The sequence below is a fragment of the Zootoca vivipara genome, chromosome 13 (assembly GCF_965207765.1).
Source record: "Zootoca vivipara chromosome 13, rZooViv2.hap1.1, whole genome shotgun sequence".
Lineage (NCBI taxonomy): Eukaryota > Metazoa > Chordata > Lepidosauria > Squamata > Lacertidae > Zootoca > Zootoca vivipara.
The window spans coordinates 14,367,051-14,384,140 of record NC_142596.1 but is presented as its reverse complement, the minus strand read 5'-3'; the positions used below and the strand labels follow the sequence as shown (position 1 = coordinate 14,384,140).

At 38.3% G+C, this 17,090-nt stretch overlaps 1 protein-coding gene across 4 annotated transcripts in view; it reads right to left on the bottom strand.

Annotated features, from left to right (window-relative positions):
* Positions 1 to 17,090, bottom strand: part of TRPM7 (transient receptor potential cation channel subfamily M member 7) — a 71,475-nt gene that overhangs the window by 44,591 nt on the left and 9,794 nt on the right. For all 4 annotated transcript variants that reach the window (XM_060282971.2, XM_060282972.2, XM_060282973.2 and 1 more), the window contains exons 2-5: positions 4,991 to 5,070; positions 2,947 to 2,985; positions 1,204 to 1,402; positions 181 to 394 (exon numbers count right to left, since the gene is read on the bottom strand). In XM_060282971.2, the coding sequence (XP_060138954.2) occupies positions 181 to 394; positions 1,204 to 1,402; positions 2,947 to 2,985; positions 4,991 to 5,070 (532 nt within the window). The remainder of the gene's footprint in view (positions 1 to 180; positions 395 to 1,203; positions 1,403 to 2,946; positions 2,986 to 4,990; positions 5,071 to 17,090) is intronic.

Here is a 17,090-nt window from a genome sequence, read left to right as displayed (position 1 = left end):
AATGTGGATGTATGTCATTTCCAACATGACACCTGATGATTCCAAGCCTGCTGTCCACATGGCCATGCAGACTGCTATCATTTTGATGCCAAATCGACATCAAAATAGTCATATGAAGATGATATCCAGGTGTCTCAAATGCATGTGAAGTGGAAAGTATATTTAGAGTCAAGACTTCACCTGTATTCACTCCTCCAGTTATAATCCAGGCTCCTGTTGTCACTGCAGCTTTAATAAGGCCTTTACCAAGCAATTGTTTAATGCGTGGATGAAGCTCAAATTTTTGCATCCCTCCATGAACAGAAACAACGAGCTTGGGCAGTTCCATCTGCCATTCTTTAAGCATAAGCTGTAGGATGGCTTCAGGTCTAGTGTCATATGACAACCGCACATACTAACAAAAAAGAGTTGGGAAGGGTTAACCTTTTTTAAATAATGCAATCAGGACATTATAACCATACTTATGCAAGGGTAAATAGGCATTTCACAGGTCATTCCTAATGCATGAAAATTTCTAATGGGAATTAGAGAATTGCCAGAGGATTCTGAATATGTCACAATAATGATATTTAAAAACCTTATTGCTACACAGTTTATTTTATTTGTAAACACTGCGAAAGCATTGAACATTTTGTCAAAAAGGTGATTCCATAGTAACCAGTTTAAGATAGCTTCTTTGTTAATATTTTGTGTCTTAATCAATATTATTTAACTCCAATTAACATTAAGCTATTTGTGTGTTAATTGGTTTGATCGTCCCATAAAAAATAATCAAGCAGTATGGCACAGGTAGTTCAAATGTTCTCTTTTTATTGTGTTTTAAAAGATGTTACCGATATAGCAACTTTGCAACCTCAATAATTTATCTGTAACTTGTTTTCTCTAACTTATTAATTTAAAAATTATGTTATGTATTTTTGTGTTTGGATGAAAGGTGGTGTGATAATAATAATAATAATAATAATAATAATAATAATAATAATAATAATAATAATGTACTAATTGCTTCAATTTGAGGTGGGGGACACAAACATAAATTTAAAATGTAAAGTGCAAATAATTCATATGGAACCTTGACTTCACTCATCTCTTTACATGCTAATACCTTCATGTTTAGATACATGTTTTCATATTCACTTGTAAATTCATTTCAATATTATTCCACTCTACCATTAAGCAATATATGGAACATTTGACACTGACCTTAGCTCGATACGAATGAGAGCCTCCTTGAAAGTTTATGATACCATAAGCATCTGTTGAACTCTGCTCAGTATGTTTTTCTACAGACCATTCTTCTACCTCCTGATTAAAATTTTCACCCAGTTTCACATCTGAATATTTCATGGCAAGGCTGGCAGTAAAGCAAGCATGTTGGCGGACCAAGCGACCACAGCAGCACCTGCAGATAATCATCGCAATTTGCGGAATTGGGGAAGCACACAAGAGGGAATCGCATAAGCTGTTATCCATTCTCACAGTACTGGATATGCATCAATTTAGGATAAAAACTAGTGTTGTTCAGCCCGTTTAGAAAACAGGCGCTAGAGGATATGTGAGAGGGAGCACTCTCTCTCTCGCGCGCGCTCTGCCGTGGGGCGCGCCAGGAACGCAAGTAAACAAACTCGCTATCCCATCGTGCCCCGCAGCTGAGTGCAGAGAGGGAGGGAAGGCCGTGGCCTCGCTGCTCCTCTTACGGGCTCCTCCGTCGAGCGCGCGAGGGGAAGGCGCGAGGGGAGGCGGAGTCCGGCGCCTGGGCCTAGCCGCCTCCCTCAGCCATAGTGCGCTTCGTCGCAGGCTTCGCCTACGACGACGACGGGGAAAGCCTGGCCGCCGGAGCCGCAGCAGCAGGAGCCCGGGGACTGGGAGGCTTCGGCGGGGGTGACCGGCTGCCCCGTCAGCAGGAGCGCCACTACCAGCTCAAACGGGAGGCGACAGGAAGGAGACCTGTCCTCGCTGGACGCACACACGTGCGCGCTTCCCCCCCCCCAGCCAACGCTCAGTCCAGCCAGGAGCGGCGGTTGGCAGCCGCAGGGAAACGGTAGGTGGGGGGGAGCGCGCGTGTGTGTGCGTCCAGTCTCTGCTGTCCAATCCCTGTCTCTGGGGTACATGCGCTGTACCCCAGGGACACACGGGACAACTTGGACTTTATTATATAGGATACTTATTAATAGTTTTGTGCACTTAGGTGTTTGTTTTTTTAAAGTAACTATCGAAGCTGATTTGCACGATTCTGGCAAAATTTCTGAACCAGTTGTCTTTAAATCCTTTAAATATTGCCAGAGCATAGAAAAATAGAAAATCAACTCAATTGACTTTACACAGAACTCTTTACTTTTCATACGTTTTCACAGAACGTATAGACAAATGTCTTACCTGAAAAATTGACAAAAAGTGTTCATGCCTTGAACAGCACATTTGATGTGGACAATTTTATCAAAATATGATATTCAAAAGAAGACTCTGATTACTGGCACCCACTGACTTTGCACATAGGCTTATAGCAAAATCTTATACATTAATCTTCTGTTTCGGGGGGAGAGGGGCAGAACTGGGAAAACTTAATGTTTGGTCATATTTTTGTGTGTGTTTCCTAGTCGCTGGAAGGCTTTGACATTATCTGATAAGCAGTTCACATAAGAAAAGTCAGAGCAAAGGTATATAGGATGACTTATAAGGGTTATGTAGAAAATATTAAAAACCCAAGAACTAGAATGCCACAACTAAGGGTCAACATACCTTTCACTACCAGCACTGTTTCCCTTGTCTACCCACATCCTTCCATGTTTTAATTAAATATTCTTTACATTATTACTTGTCTTTTGCTTCCAGTCATTTCTACATAAATTACAGAACCATCAGCTTTCTGATGTTTTACTTATGTCAATTAATTAAAACAGTATTTAAAAAAGAGACACATAATTGCTTCATCTTACATACTCATACCTGACAAGTTGCTGACAAATCTGACATCCTGGAAGGCATCTATAATTAAGAATACAATAAAGTAAGTTAGAATTTTTCCTGTATTTTTATTAAATCCAATTTATGGCTTAATATGACCGAGATCACTCTTAATATATTTGTCACTACTTTCTGCAATTCACACCACAAATTATTTACTGTCCTGTATTTTGGGATATGCCTCTTAAGAAGAAAGCACTGTAACTGTTTATGAGGGCAATTTTGTTTGCATGAAAATGGTCTAGAGAATAATAGAAAAATGACTGCTCATAGTTGTACGGAAGATATATCACAGTAATGTTACACAGAACGGAATACAGATACGATGCACATATGATAGAGAAAGTGAAAGATTTTACTGTCTACAGAAATTCACTGTTGGGACAAATCCCTCAATACTTGGGAGATCTTTTGACAGCTATGAAAAAATTAAAAATAATTTCTAAAATATGTTTAATACCTTTTTAGTTATAATTATTCATTATTTTTAAATAATAATAGTAATAATAATAATAATTTATTATTTATACCCCACCCATCTGGCTGGGTTTCCCCAGCCACTCTGGGCAGCTTCCAACAGAATATTTAAATAAAATAATCTACTATTAAACATTAAAAGCTTCCCTAAACAAGGCTGCCTTCAGATGTCTTCTAAAAGTCTGGTAGTTGTTTTTCTCTTTGACATCTGATGGGGGGGGGGCGTTCCACAGGGCAGGTGACACTCCCAAGAAGGCCCTCTGCCTGGTTCCCTGGCCCTCTGCCTGGTTCACTTCTTGCAGGGAGGCAACCGCCAGAAGGCCCTCGGCGCTGGACCTCAATGTCCGGGCAGAACGATGGGGGTGGAGACGCTCCTTCAGGTATACTGGACTGAGGCCGTTTAGGGCTTTAAAGGTCAGCACCAACACTTTGAATTGTGCTCGGAAACGTACTGTACTGGGAGCCTGCCCTTCCCCAAAGGGAGCTCAGGGCAGCTCACAATAATATAAGTGCATAAACCATAATTTAAAGCAGCACAATAACTTATTGCAGAAAAGAGTTACAAACAACAGCATAAAATCTTCATAAAACTATTAGCCAAAAGCCTGTTTTTTAAAAAAGTATTTATGCATTTCCAAAATGCAGGTAAAGAGAGGGACAGCCTGATTTCCCTTGGAAGGGACTGCTGCCACTAAGAATGCCCAGAGATAATTATAAACCCTGGGGAAAGAATAACTAGGTTCCAGTTGTTTGAAGCTGCAATCCAGTGCTCAGTGTTAAAAATATCAATGGCACTTTCAGAAAGATACAGTACATCAAAATGCACTGCGTTGAAATACATTTTTGAAAAAAATATGCTTAACCCCAGGTCTGCTTAACACAGACATCAGCCACAGCAGTAAAATATATGTAAGGTAGCAGACAACTGAGTATAATCATGCCAGATGGGATTTGTGCTACAAATGAAGAAAACAAAATGGTTTGTTATTTGGGAAATGTCCCAAATGAACAAGGGTGGGTCGGAAGTATTGTTATTGTTGATTTCTTAGTTTTGTTATATTTGTAAAATCAATTAAAAAAACAAAAAGGAAAACAGCTTCCTGGTTTATGTTCTTCATATCAACAAATTTTTCATGTGTTTCAGTTTGATCAAAGCAAAACCTGTGCAGAGTCCTATGGCTTCAAAGAATGCAAAATATATGTTTCAACATATTTCACAAACAAAAACAAATGTTAGCTATCTCCTGTTCAATTATAACAAAAATGTAAAAGCTAAATTTTACTTTTACTCAGAATCTGTACTGAATTCAGAACAAACTGAAGGCCAACTCCTCCTCTTTCCACTGCAGTCCCTTGCACCACCCCAAGATCATCTGCAGATTCCTCTGCAGTTTTCCCCAGCTCCTCAGGAGAAGCTTGAGGCAGGTGCAGGGGGCTGCACTGGATAGAAGAGAGCAAAACATCCATTTTCTGAGCACGATCCTTATGGTAACAGCACATAATTTATACTTCAAAGTTAAACCTTCTGCTTCCATCGTTTTTAGTTTACCTGTGAGGATCCTTTGAACTTGGTATAATGTAGACACATTCCCGTTTGGTGAAAGTATTTTCTATCCAAGATTTCTGGGACTGTAAAACAAGGTATTTTCAGGATCATGCAAAAACAATGTCAGATTTTATACAGTATTGCAGAGAGCTATTTTTCATGGGATCTACCACCCATGTTTAACAGTAAACCCCTCCCTGACTCCCTTTCCCCTCTCCAATATATTTTCAAACACACATAGATCCATTATGCAGGCCTGTCTTTGGGATAACAGAAATCAAGCCCCATCAAACCACCTTTTCATGTTTGTTATGCCAATACCTGTACAGTCAAAATGTTAATTGACTCATTGCTCTCTTATAGTGTTAAATTGCTCTAAGGTTTTGAAGCCAGGTTTATTCATGAGAGGAAAGCTCTGCTTGCTTTGATTACAGAACTCACCAACTTTACAACTACAGCTGTAAGATATAAGGGACTCCTCAGTGAAAGATATGATAAAAGGACAATCTCATTGTAGAGGAGAGACAAAGAACTGAGATATGAGTTTATCAAAGATTCTCCCAGCCTAGTGATAAAAATATTGAACCTCCAGGTGTGAGTGCTTTCATTAGGAAGCTGGCGTGATTTCTTTATTTTGGAAGAAGTCTACTGAATTGTTTGGGAGACTGCATACAAGCAAAGGATTTAGAATATACATAAATGGCTATGCTTTACTTCAGAAAGGAAAAGTGCAATTGCACAGCTTTCCAATAAATATTTAGTACCGTAAGTATTCTTGAAAATATTATTCACTTTGAATTCAGACTAAATCTTTTCAGTGATAATACATAATATGAATATTAGGACAACAAACATAACAGGGCAGTACACATCCCACTGGTATACTGTGAAGAACCTTGTGCTAAAGTTGCTAAGAACAACGCTTCAAAATTATTCCACATTTATACATTTGTCTAAAGAAAGAAATAACTTATTTGCTTTCAAATCCTCTATGAAATGCATGTTCCATTAATCTCTTTCAATCTATGTGAGTGAGTACAGGATTACAGCATTAACTCTAGACAACATCCCCATGTATAAACAAATAGTTTTGATTAAGCTGTTTATGGGGTGGAATAAACAAAAGGACAACAAACACACACTAGCTGCTATGACCATGCGAAAAAATAGTTTTTTGAATACCTATAAAAGAATAAGGTCCATAAATATCTATTTTACAGTTGCCACCAATCCTTTAGCAGAGAAACATGTGGATGCCAACCCACATATAAAATCTCCTGAGCTTACTTTATAGCTGCAATTTAAAATAAATAACAATAACAATAATAATCTGAATCACTGAATTTATCAACTTTACATCAGGGTAGATAAAAGCTGCCATGAAAGTCTTGCGCTGAGGAGTGTATAATGAACAGCTGTACAACCAAATGAATTCTAAGAGTTCGTCCAATATTATCATAAGCTTTCTGACTATCGGTCGAATAAAATATATTTATTTAATATTATAATAAGCAAGCTCTAGAACAGTTCTCATTATTCTGCTTCTGTAAGCTCTTGCACATGCAAAAGAAAATCTGTGGATTTAGTTTCATGTCCCTCCATACTCCAGCACAAGATGTAAAACAAGTCTTCCATGAGATGTTTTTAGAACAAAGTAATGCTACAACTGGTTTGAAGCCAGTAACACTGCAGTTTTATTCAAGAACCTTATTCTTCCTACCGGTATCTATGCTTTTCTTTTTTATCTATGCTTTGGATAGGTTCCTTTCTCTTCTGCCAAACTTTCAAAGCAAGATATTGTTAATTAGGTAATACAAGACAAGTAATAAGTATATACCATAGTGTTAATGGTAAGTAAGACTTTTCAAACTATCTTTATAGATGCAGAAAATAAGACAACTTGTCACATGCCTGCTGACTTCAAGCATTTGAAGGTGGCAAACAAAAGTATAAGCATTAAATGGACTTCAGTGCCTTCAATTCATTTAAAGCAAGAGGTAATGTAATACAATACTAGAGAACATTTGGTAGATGAGCAATTGAATATATGTTTGTACTAGTCCTTAAAACAATTACAGTAGTTAATTTTCCTCAAGACTAAAATTTAGAATAGTAGATTTAAATACTGAGCATAATTTCTGATATTTCAAACTAAGCTAACAAAGGTCTATAAAACTGTAAAACTGCATACCTTATTATTATTATTTTGTTCTATGTAAAGGCATATTATTTGTTTAAATTGTATTAAGCTTAAATATTAAAATTTTTAAAACCAGCTAGCGATTTTTTTTTTAAAAGTACCTGGTCAAGATACAAGGTCCATCTCATTTTTTCTTTGCAGAAATTCATGGTGAACAACTACTAGCAGTCTTCTTTGAGAAGCAATTTTATACCGCTCAGTTCACTTTAATTTAAGGTTTTGCAGATGACAGGTTATATGCTGCTAAAGTGCTGGATGAGATCAGCCCTTAAAATAATTCAACATAGTATTACAGATTCCATCCTATTATCACATTTGAATAAAGTGATTTTTTCAGGTGTTTTCCCTCTAAGCAAGTATTCTATTCTTCTCCAAAACTTTTAGAAATTTAAAAGCCTTCTGTAAGAGAAAATGGGATTCTTCAGAATCCATCAAAATTAATATGCACATTCTGCCATATTTAACCAAAGTATTATTTTCTGGTGATCAGTGTTTGAATATTTAATATGCAACAATTCCAAAATATTCAATATTCATGAACCATGGTAGACAATGAGTCTGTAAAGTAGCTGCCAAGAACAGCAACTGAAGATTTGTCATGGCTGGCTAGCCAGCTAGAGCCCACCCATGCTGTAGGACAATAATTGAATCGTGCAATCTGAGTAGATGTTTGATTCAGAAGCATAGGTGAAGCTATTCCCATAAATCTATTGCCCTTTCCACTTTTTGTAACAAACTGGCACATATTAAGCACCGTTGTGCTATGGCAACTGCTTTTGTGTGTTAGAAGAGCAGCAATGACTACTGCTATATACATGTAGCGAAACAGTGGGCAATTCAGTAACAGAAGCAGAAGTAACTGCAAGAGGTTTCCAGTAGCCAGATTATGCTTAAAAGAAAGACCCAAAAGGGCAACACTGGGCAAAGTAGTTTCTCTCTCCTCCTGCAGTCAGTGAAAATCTATTATGCTTATGCAGAAATAAATCCCACTGAGTAAGAAATTTTTTGATGTACTTACTTGGTAAGTACCACTGAAGACTGTGGCCAGCATTACTGATCCCCATACTACCCTTCATCAAGTGCAAAAGAGAATTTATTACTCCCCTGAACCCATGAATAGAAGCTGTGATTGCAGGAAGACAAGGTCCCGAAGTATTGCAAATGAAACAAAACACTATCTGGACTTCCTTTTCTTACCACAGATTCAAAGCAGGGGTGAGGCACTAATTTCCATCCACACAGAGCCCCACCCAAACCCCTACAACATGACAAGACAGGAGCAGGCCTCAAGCTCACACTGCCTTCCCAAATCTTCTCCTCCCAATGGGGAGGAGACTACCATATGAGTTCGCTGAGGGAATGTCATGTTAATGTGAATTTAGCTTTCCTTGACCCTGCAATCCAGAATCTACAAAGCACTGTATTACAACATCTGTATTCACCAGTTCCTCTGAATGCAATAGCTCCTTCCAATTTCTCCTCACACACCCCTGGTTTCTGGTGCTAATTAACAGGATTGTGACCTCAGAGGCTGTTGTTCAGAAACCCAGAGGGATAAGGGTTTAGGGGTGCAATGTGGAATTAAAATTGGGCTTGCATAATGACACAGACTGAGCAGACACTTCGCAGATGAGTGGTCTCAATCATGTACTGTACTGTATTTCAGGCACACAACAGTAAATTACTCCATTTCCACACCAACTTGCACCTTAAAAAGTATGATGTGAATGTACAGATCCCAAACATGCTAGAAAATATTCCCAGTATATTAAAGCTATTTACTCATTTATTGGGGGAAATGCACACACATGATTTGCGCATAAAAATTAAGTTTTAACTTTGTTTCCTATGTTTACTATAGGCAGAAAACATATATCCCAAACCCAACCAGTAAGTACATCTAAAACAGAAATTTAAAATACAAAGCACTGCAACGCAAGTGTGACACCATCTTTTGTTAATTTTCTTAATTTAAAGCTTAATATGGGATGACATTATGTAACAGCTCTGCTTGCAGTGTTTTAAAACAAACTACAAAAGTTATCTTGATATACAAATCTCTACAACAGACTGTTAATAAGCATTTTCTATAAATCCACAAATTTTCACTATTTTTAAGAAATTGCTCACTTGAAAGAAATGCTTTTATTAACCAAGCACATGGTGATCATGGGACTAAGCTGTGACCCATGCCTTGTTGACTGTAATACCTTATAGTACAAGAGCAATAGCAATAGCAATAGCTGGAAGGCAAAAATCCCAAGCATAGCTCTCCTTATCTTCCTATCATCACTTCCAGCCAATGAATCTAATTTTAGAAATTGTGCACCTGGGGTAGACATTATAGCACACCAAGTTCACACATACAAATTAGTTCGCCAACTGCATTTCTTTCTTTCTTTCTTTCTTTCTTTCTTTCTTTCTTTCTTTCTTTCTTTCTTTCTCTTCCTGTCCATACATAAATTTACAACACTGATTGCAAGTTACTTTTGTTCTCAACTAGATCTGAATAATATATAAAAAGGCACACTTAAAACATCTATGAGGGTGCCTCAAGAATGCATTATTTTATCAGGCATATTTCTCCCGGTGAGTTGTGCCCCTGATTCAAAGTGCATCTTTCTCCAGAAAGCTATTCTTCTGAAAATAGAATGTATATATCATATATCAGTGTAGAAACTACTGTAGCAACTGACTTGGTTATGTCAGAGCACATGAATTGCTTTTAACTAGAGTTCTGGAACAAGCTTCGTGGTTAATAGGGAACTCCAGTCCACATTAAGCCTAGCTAACACATAAAGCTAAAGTTTGGCTTAGAATTATACGTGAACTAAGCTTATGCCTTATTGGCTGGGGTCCAATGGTCATGAGAAGAGTTCTGCTCACAGAATGGAGTTTTTCTACCTCATTGTGCATCCTCCCCAAAAAGCAACAGAGAGGTTTGGGGCTGGGACCATATAAAACAGCATAGCATGTGGTGGTGGCTGCTACAGCAAGGATTAGAAATTGGCAAACTTTTGAGATACCAGTGACGGGTAGGTAGCCGTGTTGGTCTGCCGTATTCGAAACAAAATAAAAAATTCCTTCCAGTAGCACCTTAGAGACCAACTAAGTTTGTCATTGGTATAAGCTCATACCAATGGCAAACTTAGTTGTTCTCTAAGGTGCTACTGGAAGGATTTTTTTTAATTTTGAGATACCAGTCTTGGTGCAAGTGGATATTTCCTTCATTTATGCACCTTCATTTCTGAATTCAAACCACTGCCTCTAAACTCCTATTCTGCAATGGCAAAATGAATGAAGGAATGAATACTGCTTCATAATTAAAATTCAGCTGCAAAAGAACTCTCTAATATAAAATTGTCTTCATTTTTTGAGATATCCCTTAATGCAGGAGAACTATCTGAGAGGTTATCTTATGAAAAGTTGCATGTACAGTACAAGCTTCCCATGAATAACTTACGTTTTTAGAAATATGTTTCCTAAGGAAATCCCAGTTTTATTTAAAAACTAAAACGGACACCTTTAGAAGGAGTATTGAAGATTGCTCCTGTTTTCAAAACAGTTTTACTTCATTTTGTAATACAAAAAATGGGAAGGATAAAGGTACGTTAGATTTTTTCCCTAGAGTTGTTTAAACATTTAGGCTCCAACAAACCCCAACAGACGTCTCACTCCCTTGCTCATTGCAATTTTAAAGTTACCTATTTCTATAATTACTAAGTCTTAAACAGGACAAAGAAGGACTAGCTAGCCATCTCATACAGCATACTATATTTAAAGCTCTTCTCCAAACAGTAAGATCTAAGACGTTGTGAAGCACAATAGGAGACAGGGGGAATTTGAGCTTTATATCACTTAAACTTTTTTCACAAAATTGACAATAATAAAAAGTCAGCTTATTTTTTATAACTATACCCCCGGGGGGGGGGAGTTTCATTGGCCTGACCCATTATTTCCTGTGGTTAGCTGAAACAGCAGGTCTGGCAAGTTTACCCCAGAACAGTTACCCATAAACAGCTAGCTAAAAGGATACAGTGAGTTAATAATCCAAAACTGATACAGTATCAAATCAAGCATTCCATCCTGATACGTAATATGCTTCTAATTTACACAAAAGGACCTGTTTGGGTGATTCTTCTCACCCCTCACATCTATGTCTGGCAAGATTGGAAATCAGTGCACTTCTCCCTCACTGAGTGTAATGTTTAAACAAGGGAAGTCCTATTTTTATTAGTATGTATGTTCTCCCTCACCCTACCATAAAGAACTAACAATGGGGGCGGAGGGAACGAATCCTCTTAACCACATCTCCTCTCTGCATGATATATACAGTACTGTATATATTTTATGAATGGAAAATGGAGGATGAGAAAAATATGACACAACATATAAGCAAAACATATTACTATGAGTCCATAACAAAGTTGGACTGACCTTAAATATGTCAGGCTCAAGGACATTCCTAGGGCTACTGTACTGTACTTGTTTTCACTGAATAAAAAATCAGAGTTAATAACTATGTTTCTTTAGCTACTTGAATTGCTGTCAGACACATGTGAATAAATACTAACTGATTTACTAGACACAATATATAGTTAACTTGAGCTTCTTTTTTCTGCCAGCTGTACAAAATAATTTATATATTAAGCTTTATAATGCATCCTTTCATTTATAAACAAACTGCCAATTATTATACAGTATACTATATTAGTATAGTATTCTTAATTCCTAGGTAAAGATAAAGGTACCCCTGACCATTAGGTCCAGTCACAGACGACTCTAAGGTTGCAACACTCATCTCGCTCTATAGGCCGAGGGAGCTGGCGTTTGTCCGCAGACAGTTTCCAGGTCATGTGACCAGCATGACTAAGCTGCCTCTGGCGAACCAGAGCAGCGCACTGAAATGCCGTTTACCTTCCCACCGGAGCAGTACCTATTTATCTACTTGCACTTGACGTGCTTTCAAACTGCTAGGTGGGCAGGAGCTGGGACCAAACAACGGGAGCTCACCCCGTCGCAGGGATTCAAACCACCAACCTTCTGATCGGCAAGCCCTAGGCTCTGTGGTTTAGACCACAGCGCCACCCGTCCCTCTTAATTCCTAGAGTCCCATATCTATATTAATACTGCTTGCATCTGATGCCTTGCCACATTTTTCTGGAATTCTTTATTTTTTAAATTCCCATGAAGTAAAACATGAACTAGCTCCACACCAAGTACTAACATAAATGGTGAAAAGTTATCATGGTTTTCTGTGCAGAACTCCTTTTATTTGGCTGTAACGTTTGACAGAATAAAGATAATTCAACACCGTTTGTTGCATTATTCTGCATTACATTGTCTTTCTAATGATAAGTAATTATATTGTTTTTTATGATCTTATTCTTTAAAAGGCTGATGTTATGAGCCATCAAACCTCAGAAATACAACTTTTCCTAAAGATTTCCACATTTTTGGCCACTAGTGAATCAGCACCCCTTCATTCAGTCAGTCTGGTAAATAAAATATTTCAGGGGTCTTGCTTACTTTCTACCACAGACTTTATGTCTGGGGTCAGCAAACTTTTTCAGCAGGAGGCCAGTCCACTGTCCCTCAGCCCTTGTGGGGGGCTGGACTATATATATATTTTTGGGCAGGGGAAATGAATGAATTTCTATGCCCCACAAAGAACCCAGGGATGCATTTTAAATAAAATGACACATTCTACTCATGTAAAAACACGCTGATTCCTGGACCGTCCGCAGGCCGGATTTAGAAGGTGATTGGGCCTGATCCGTCCCCTGGGCCTTAGTTTGCCTAACCATGCCTTATGTATTATGAAGAGCAGAGAAGGGCAAAAGAGCCTCACCACCCACACCTCAATCAAGTCCATCTGAACAACGGCCTCTCCCAGACCATGACTTTAAGAACAGCAGAAGTAGCTGGGAAGAGAGAAAGAGTTCACATATTTATTTATTTTTTCACAATGTTATAAGTTGTGTGTCTTTGTTTCTCAATTTGAACGTTTTACATGTTTTTATATGCATTGTGGAATTTTATGCATTGTGACCTGATGTTATTTTTATTGATAATCATTTAGCAAGCAGAGAGAAGAAATTCCATGATGCATCATGGTGTAGCAGCAAAACTAAACACCTTTATCTGACCCATCAGCAATAAAATATGTCTGTCTCAAATCAGTCTCTATAGCCACAGCAGGTGTTGTAACTGTCCAACAGTTTGACTTTACCCCAAATGTGAACTTTTCCATTGTCTCCTGCGACTGCTGCCAGCAGCAACAACAACCATTAACATTTTTCTGCGTATAAGACCCCTATTTTTTTAACCCGAAATTAAGTTATTTAGCTTTTGGGGGGGGGGAGCTCACCTGCCTGCTCGCTACTGCCGATCGCTTGGCACAGCCACTGCTGATCACACACCTCGCCGCAGCCGCCAATTGTCTGCCCGCTCGCCGCCATCAACAGCCCACCCGCCTACTTGCCACAGCTGCCAATCGCCTACTCGTCTTGCCACAGCAGCCAATCGCCTGCCAAATTGCCGCAGCCAATCGCCAGCAGGCCTTGCTGCAGCCACCATTCACCCGCCCAATGGCTGCTGCCAATCTCCTGCTTGCTGCTGCCATTAATCACATGTCCCCCCTCTGCATTCACTATCCATGTATAAGATGACACCCAATTTTGGGCCTTTTCTTTTTAGCAAAAAGCATAATCTTATACACGAAAAAATACAGTAATCAATGGCAAATCAGTCCAATCAAGTCAATGACATGAGCCAACTGCCAGTTGAGTTGCCTTTGTATGTGCAATAAGGAGGGGGCACCAATTTTATGCTTTGCTTCTAGTAGTAAAACTGGGCCTTGTCCTGACACAAGGTATGGATGGGAATACATGAACTCAGAAAAAAAGTCCAGAAGTTCCCTATGACAGGATAATGCTAGTGTGACAGGATGCACTGCTTGTTTAGTACAATATATCCACATGTAGAAGAGGTAAAATAGTAATCACCATTAAAATGATATCCTATTCATTCATAAATCAACTAATTTACCATGAAGTTAAATATTATTAGAGTTACCTACAACAGGTACATAGGTCATCGTGAAAAAAGATAGCATGAACAAAGTAAAATAGATCAGCGCATCTGGCATAACTGATACTTGACATGTCTTCATGACGGACCTCACCCACATCCTCTAGAATTTGCATACCTTCTAGGTAAAACACATTATTCCTTAAAAGAGAGCAATTTGTGTGACTCAAAGAAAAGAAACACATACATATTTTAGTCAAAATTTAATGCTTGAAGAAATAAGTTAGAAACTGCTAACTTATTTCTTTTATGTAAAAAGCTAATGACACAAAGCACTGACAGACACTAATAGAGTAGGTGACAGTCCAGTAATATTTCTGTTATAAATTGCCCAACTGCATGGAAGAGGGAATGCAGCCCAAAATATGTATAATTTTTGTATTATTTATAAAAAATATTTATGAATTATGATAAAATGAAACCTAATATTAAACTTTGGGTTAAAAATGACTCTGGGTTAAACTTTTGTTGGGTATGAAAGTTGTTTCAGGAAGTGCCTAGTTCAAATTCTTTGGGTATAACCTTACCTAGTTAAGGTGTGGTGCTGAGTAAATTACAGAAACCTTCCGAATAAGTTCTGAGAAACAGTGGAGTGAACTTGATAACCCAGTTTGAGAAGAAAGGAAGAAATTATTAGTTCACCTCCTTTTAAGGGCAAGTTCAAAGACTTCTGACAATCTTGGGGGGGGAATTTTTTTATATAAATTTCTGAAGAATTTGGTCATTTGTGCAATTATAGATAGGTAACACAGTTGAAGCAGTTTATGTGGGAAACAAATAGTGTGAACTTCCACTAGTGCAGACACATCCTGGCACAGAGGGAAATTAGGGAGGGTGGAAGGGGGGTTGTCTTCCTAAAGCATGCTTACAGAACAGAGTAAGTCTATGAAAAAATAAATTAGAATTGCTGCACTTCTTGCCCCCAACACTGTAATACTGTAATACTTTTTCCTAGTATACAGCTATCCATGAGCACGTAGTGTTCTTTGTTTTTTAATGCAGAGCATTTCAACATTCAGTACCCCACCCAATGCACAACACACTAGTGATACAATTCAGGAAACGTTTGCCATTTCTACATTTGAATCTGCTTGGTTATTCTAAAGTGGATTGTTAAGCTCTGCAGTTAAGCTCTTAGTGAACTTACTAAGGTGACATGGCTCAATTTTTATAGCTTGATTTCCCACACCCCACAAAGAGAGCCAAGTAAAAGGACTTTAGGAAACCTGCAGAGACTTGTTTTCAGAATAATAAAGCAGTTTCAAATCCAAACAGTGTCTGACAAAACTGTTCAAATGCAATACTAAAGTTTAATTATTCTAGACTAGAAACATGCAACAGGTTTCTTAAACTGTGCTACCCACAACTTTACTTCTAACCTAACAACTCCTTGGCTCAAGCCCCTTTTGAGAAGGAGTTGTTAAAAGTGATGACTGTTACTTAATCTGCAATGAGTCAATTTCACAGTCTGCTTTCATTATTAAATCTCTTCATCAGGCCAAATATTAGTTCCATTAAGCCAAAGCAAAATGCATATGCTATAGCCAAAGTAGTTAGAAATGAGGTATGTCTCCTCCTCCCCACAAAAAAACAAAAAACAAGCATATGTAGTTTGGTAGATCAAATACAGACAGCAAGTATGATCTAATGCACAGAATAACACACGCAGACCAGGAGGCAGGTTCTAATCTCCGTTGAATCAAAACCACCGAAGGGTGACTGTGAACATAGCACCATCTCACTGCCCCTATCTGAGGGACAAAGGAAATAATACTGCCCTACCCACAGAACTGTTGTTTGGAAGGACAAGTTTGCAAAACACTCTGCACTTCACACTAGGCAATAAATACTACTCACTCTCAGTTTCACATAAACAAAATATTTAAGCTTTATTATCTCTTGCCACTGCATACAAATGCTCTTGAAAAAGAATTCTGATTAACATTCAACATCTCCCTAATGAAAAGCAGGTATCCACATTGGTCGGGGGGGGGGGGTCAAAGGGAGTGGAAAATACCAGTTTTATTAAGATCAAACAAAGTTCGCAGTGTTATATAGGAGAATTTGAGTTGGAAGGGGTCCTAAAGACCATCTGGTGGTCAATAAAGGATCTACAACGCAGTATACTACAGCATCCCTAAGAGGAAACTACAGCATCCCTAAGAGGATTAGTGTTCAAAATTCCTCAGGCACCAGGAGCATTTTGCAACTGCCATGGGTCTAATTTCAACCACATGGAAAACTTTGGATGCCAGGCTGGCAAGTGATATCTCCATCTGGATGGCCGCTCCAGCTTTCTTAAGCAGGTAAAAAGGAGAGCTTATTTACTGCACTGATACCCCACCTTTTTCTCCAAGGAATACATGATTCTCCCCCCTCTTCAGGTAATCCCTATAACAACCCTGTGAGGCCCAAGTGAGCAGTGTTAGAAACTGGGATACAAAAGCTAGGAGCCAAATGGCTTCTGGGACCTGGGTTGTAGGCACCAAAACAGAATGTCCAGTTGCCTCTGGGGAGGGTCAGCAACACTATTTATTTACTTACTTACTTACTTACTTACTTATTATTTTGAGAAGCATGCATTAGTTTAGAGGACATCTGAAGGCAGCCCTGTTTAGGGAAGCTTTTAATCTTTAAGAAATTAGTGTATTCTAATATTTCTGTTGGAAGCCACACAGAGTGGCTGGGGAAACCCAGCCAGATGGGTGGGGTATTAATAATAAATAATAAATTATTATTATTATTATTATTATTATTATTATTATTATTATTTAGTATGCAATTCACATATGTGACACATTTTTAGCAGAA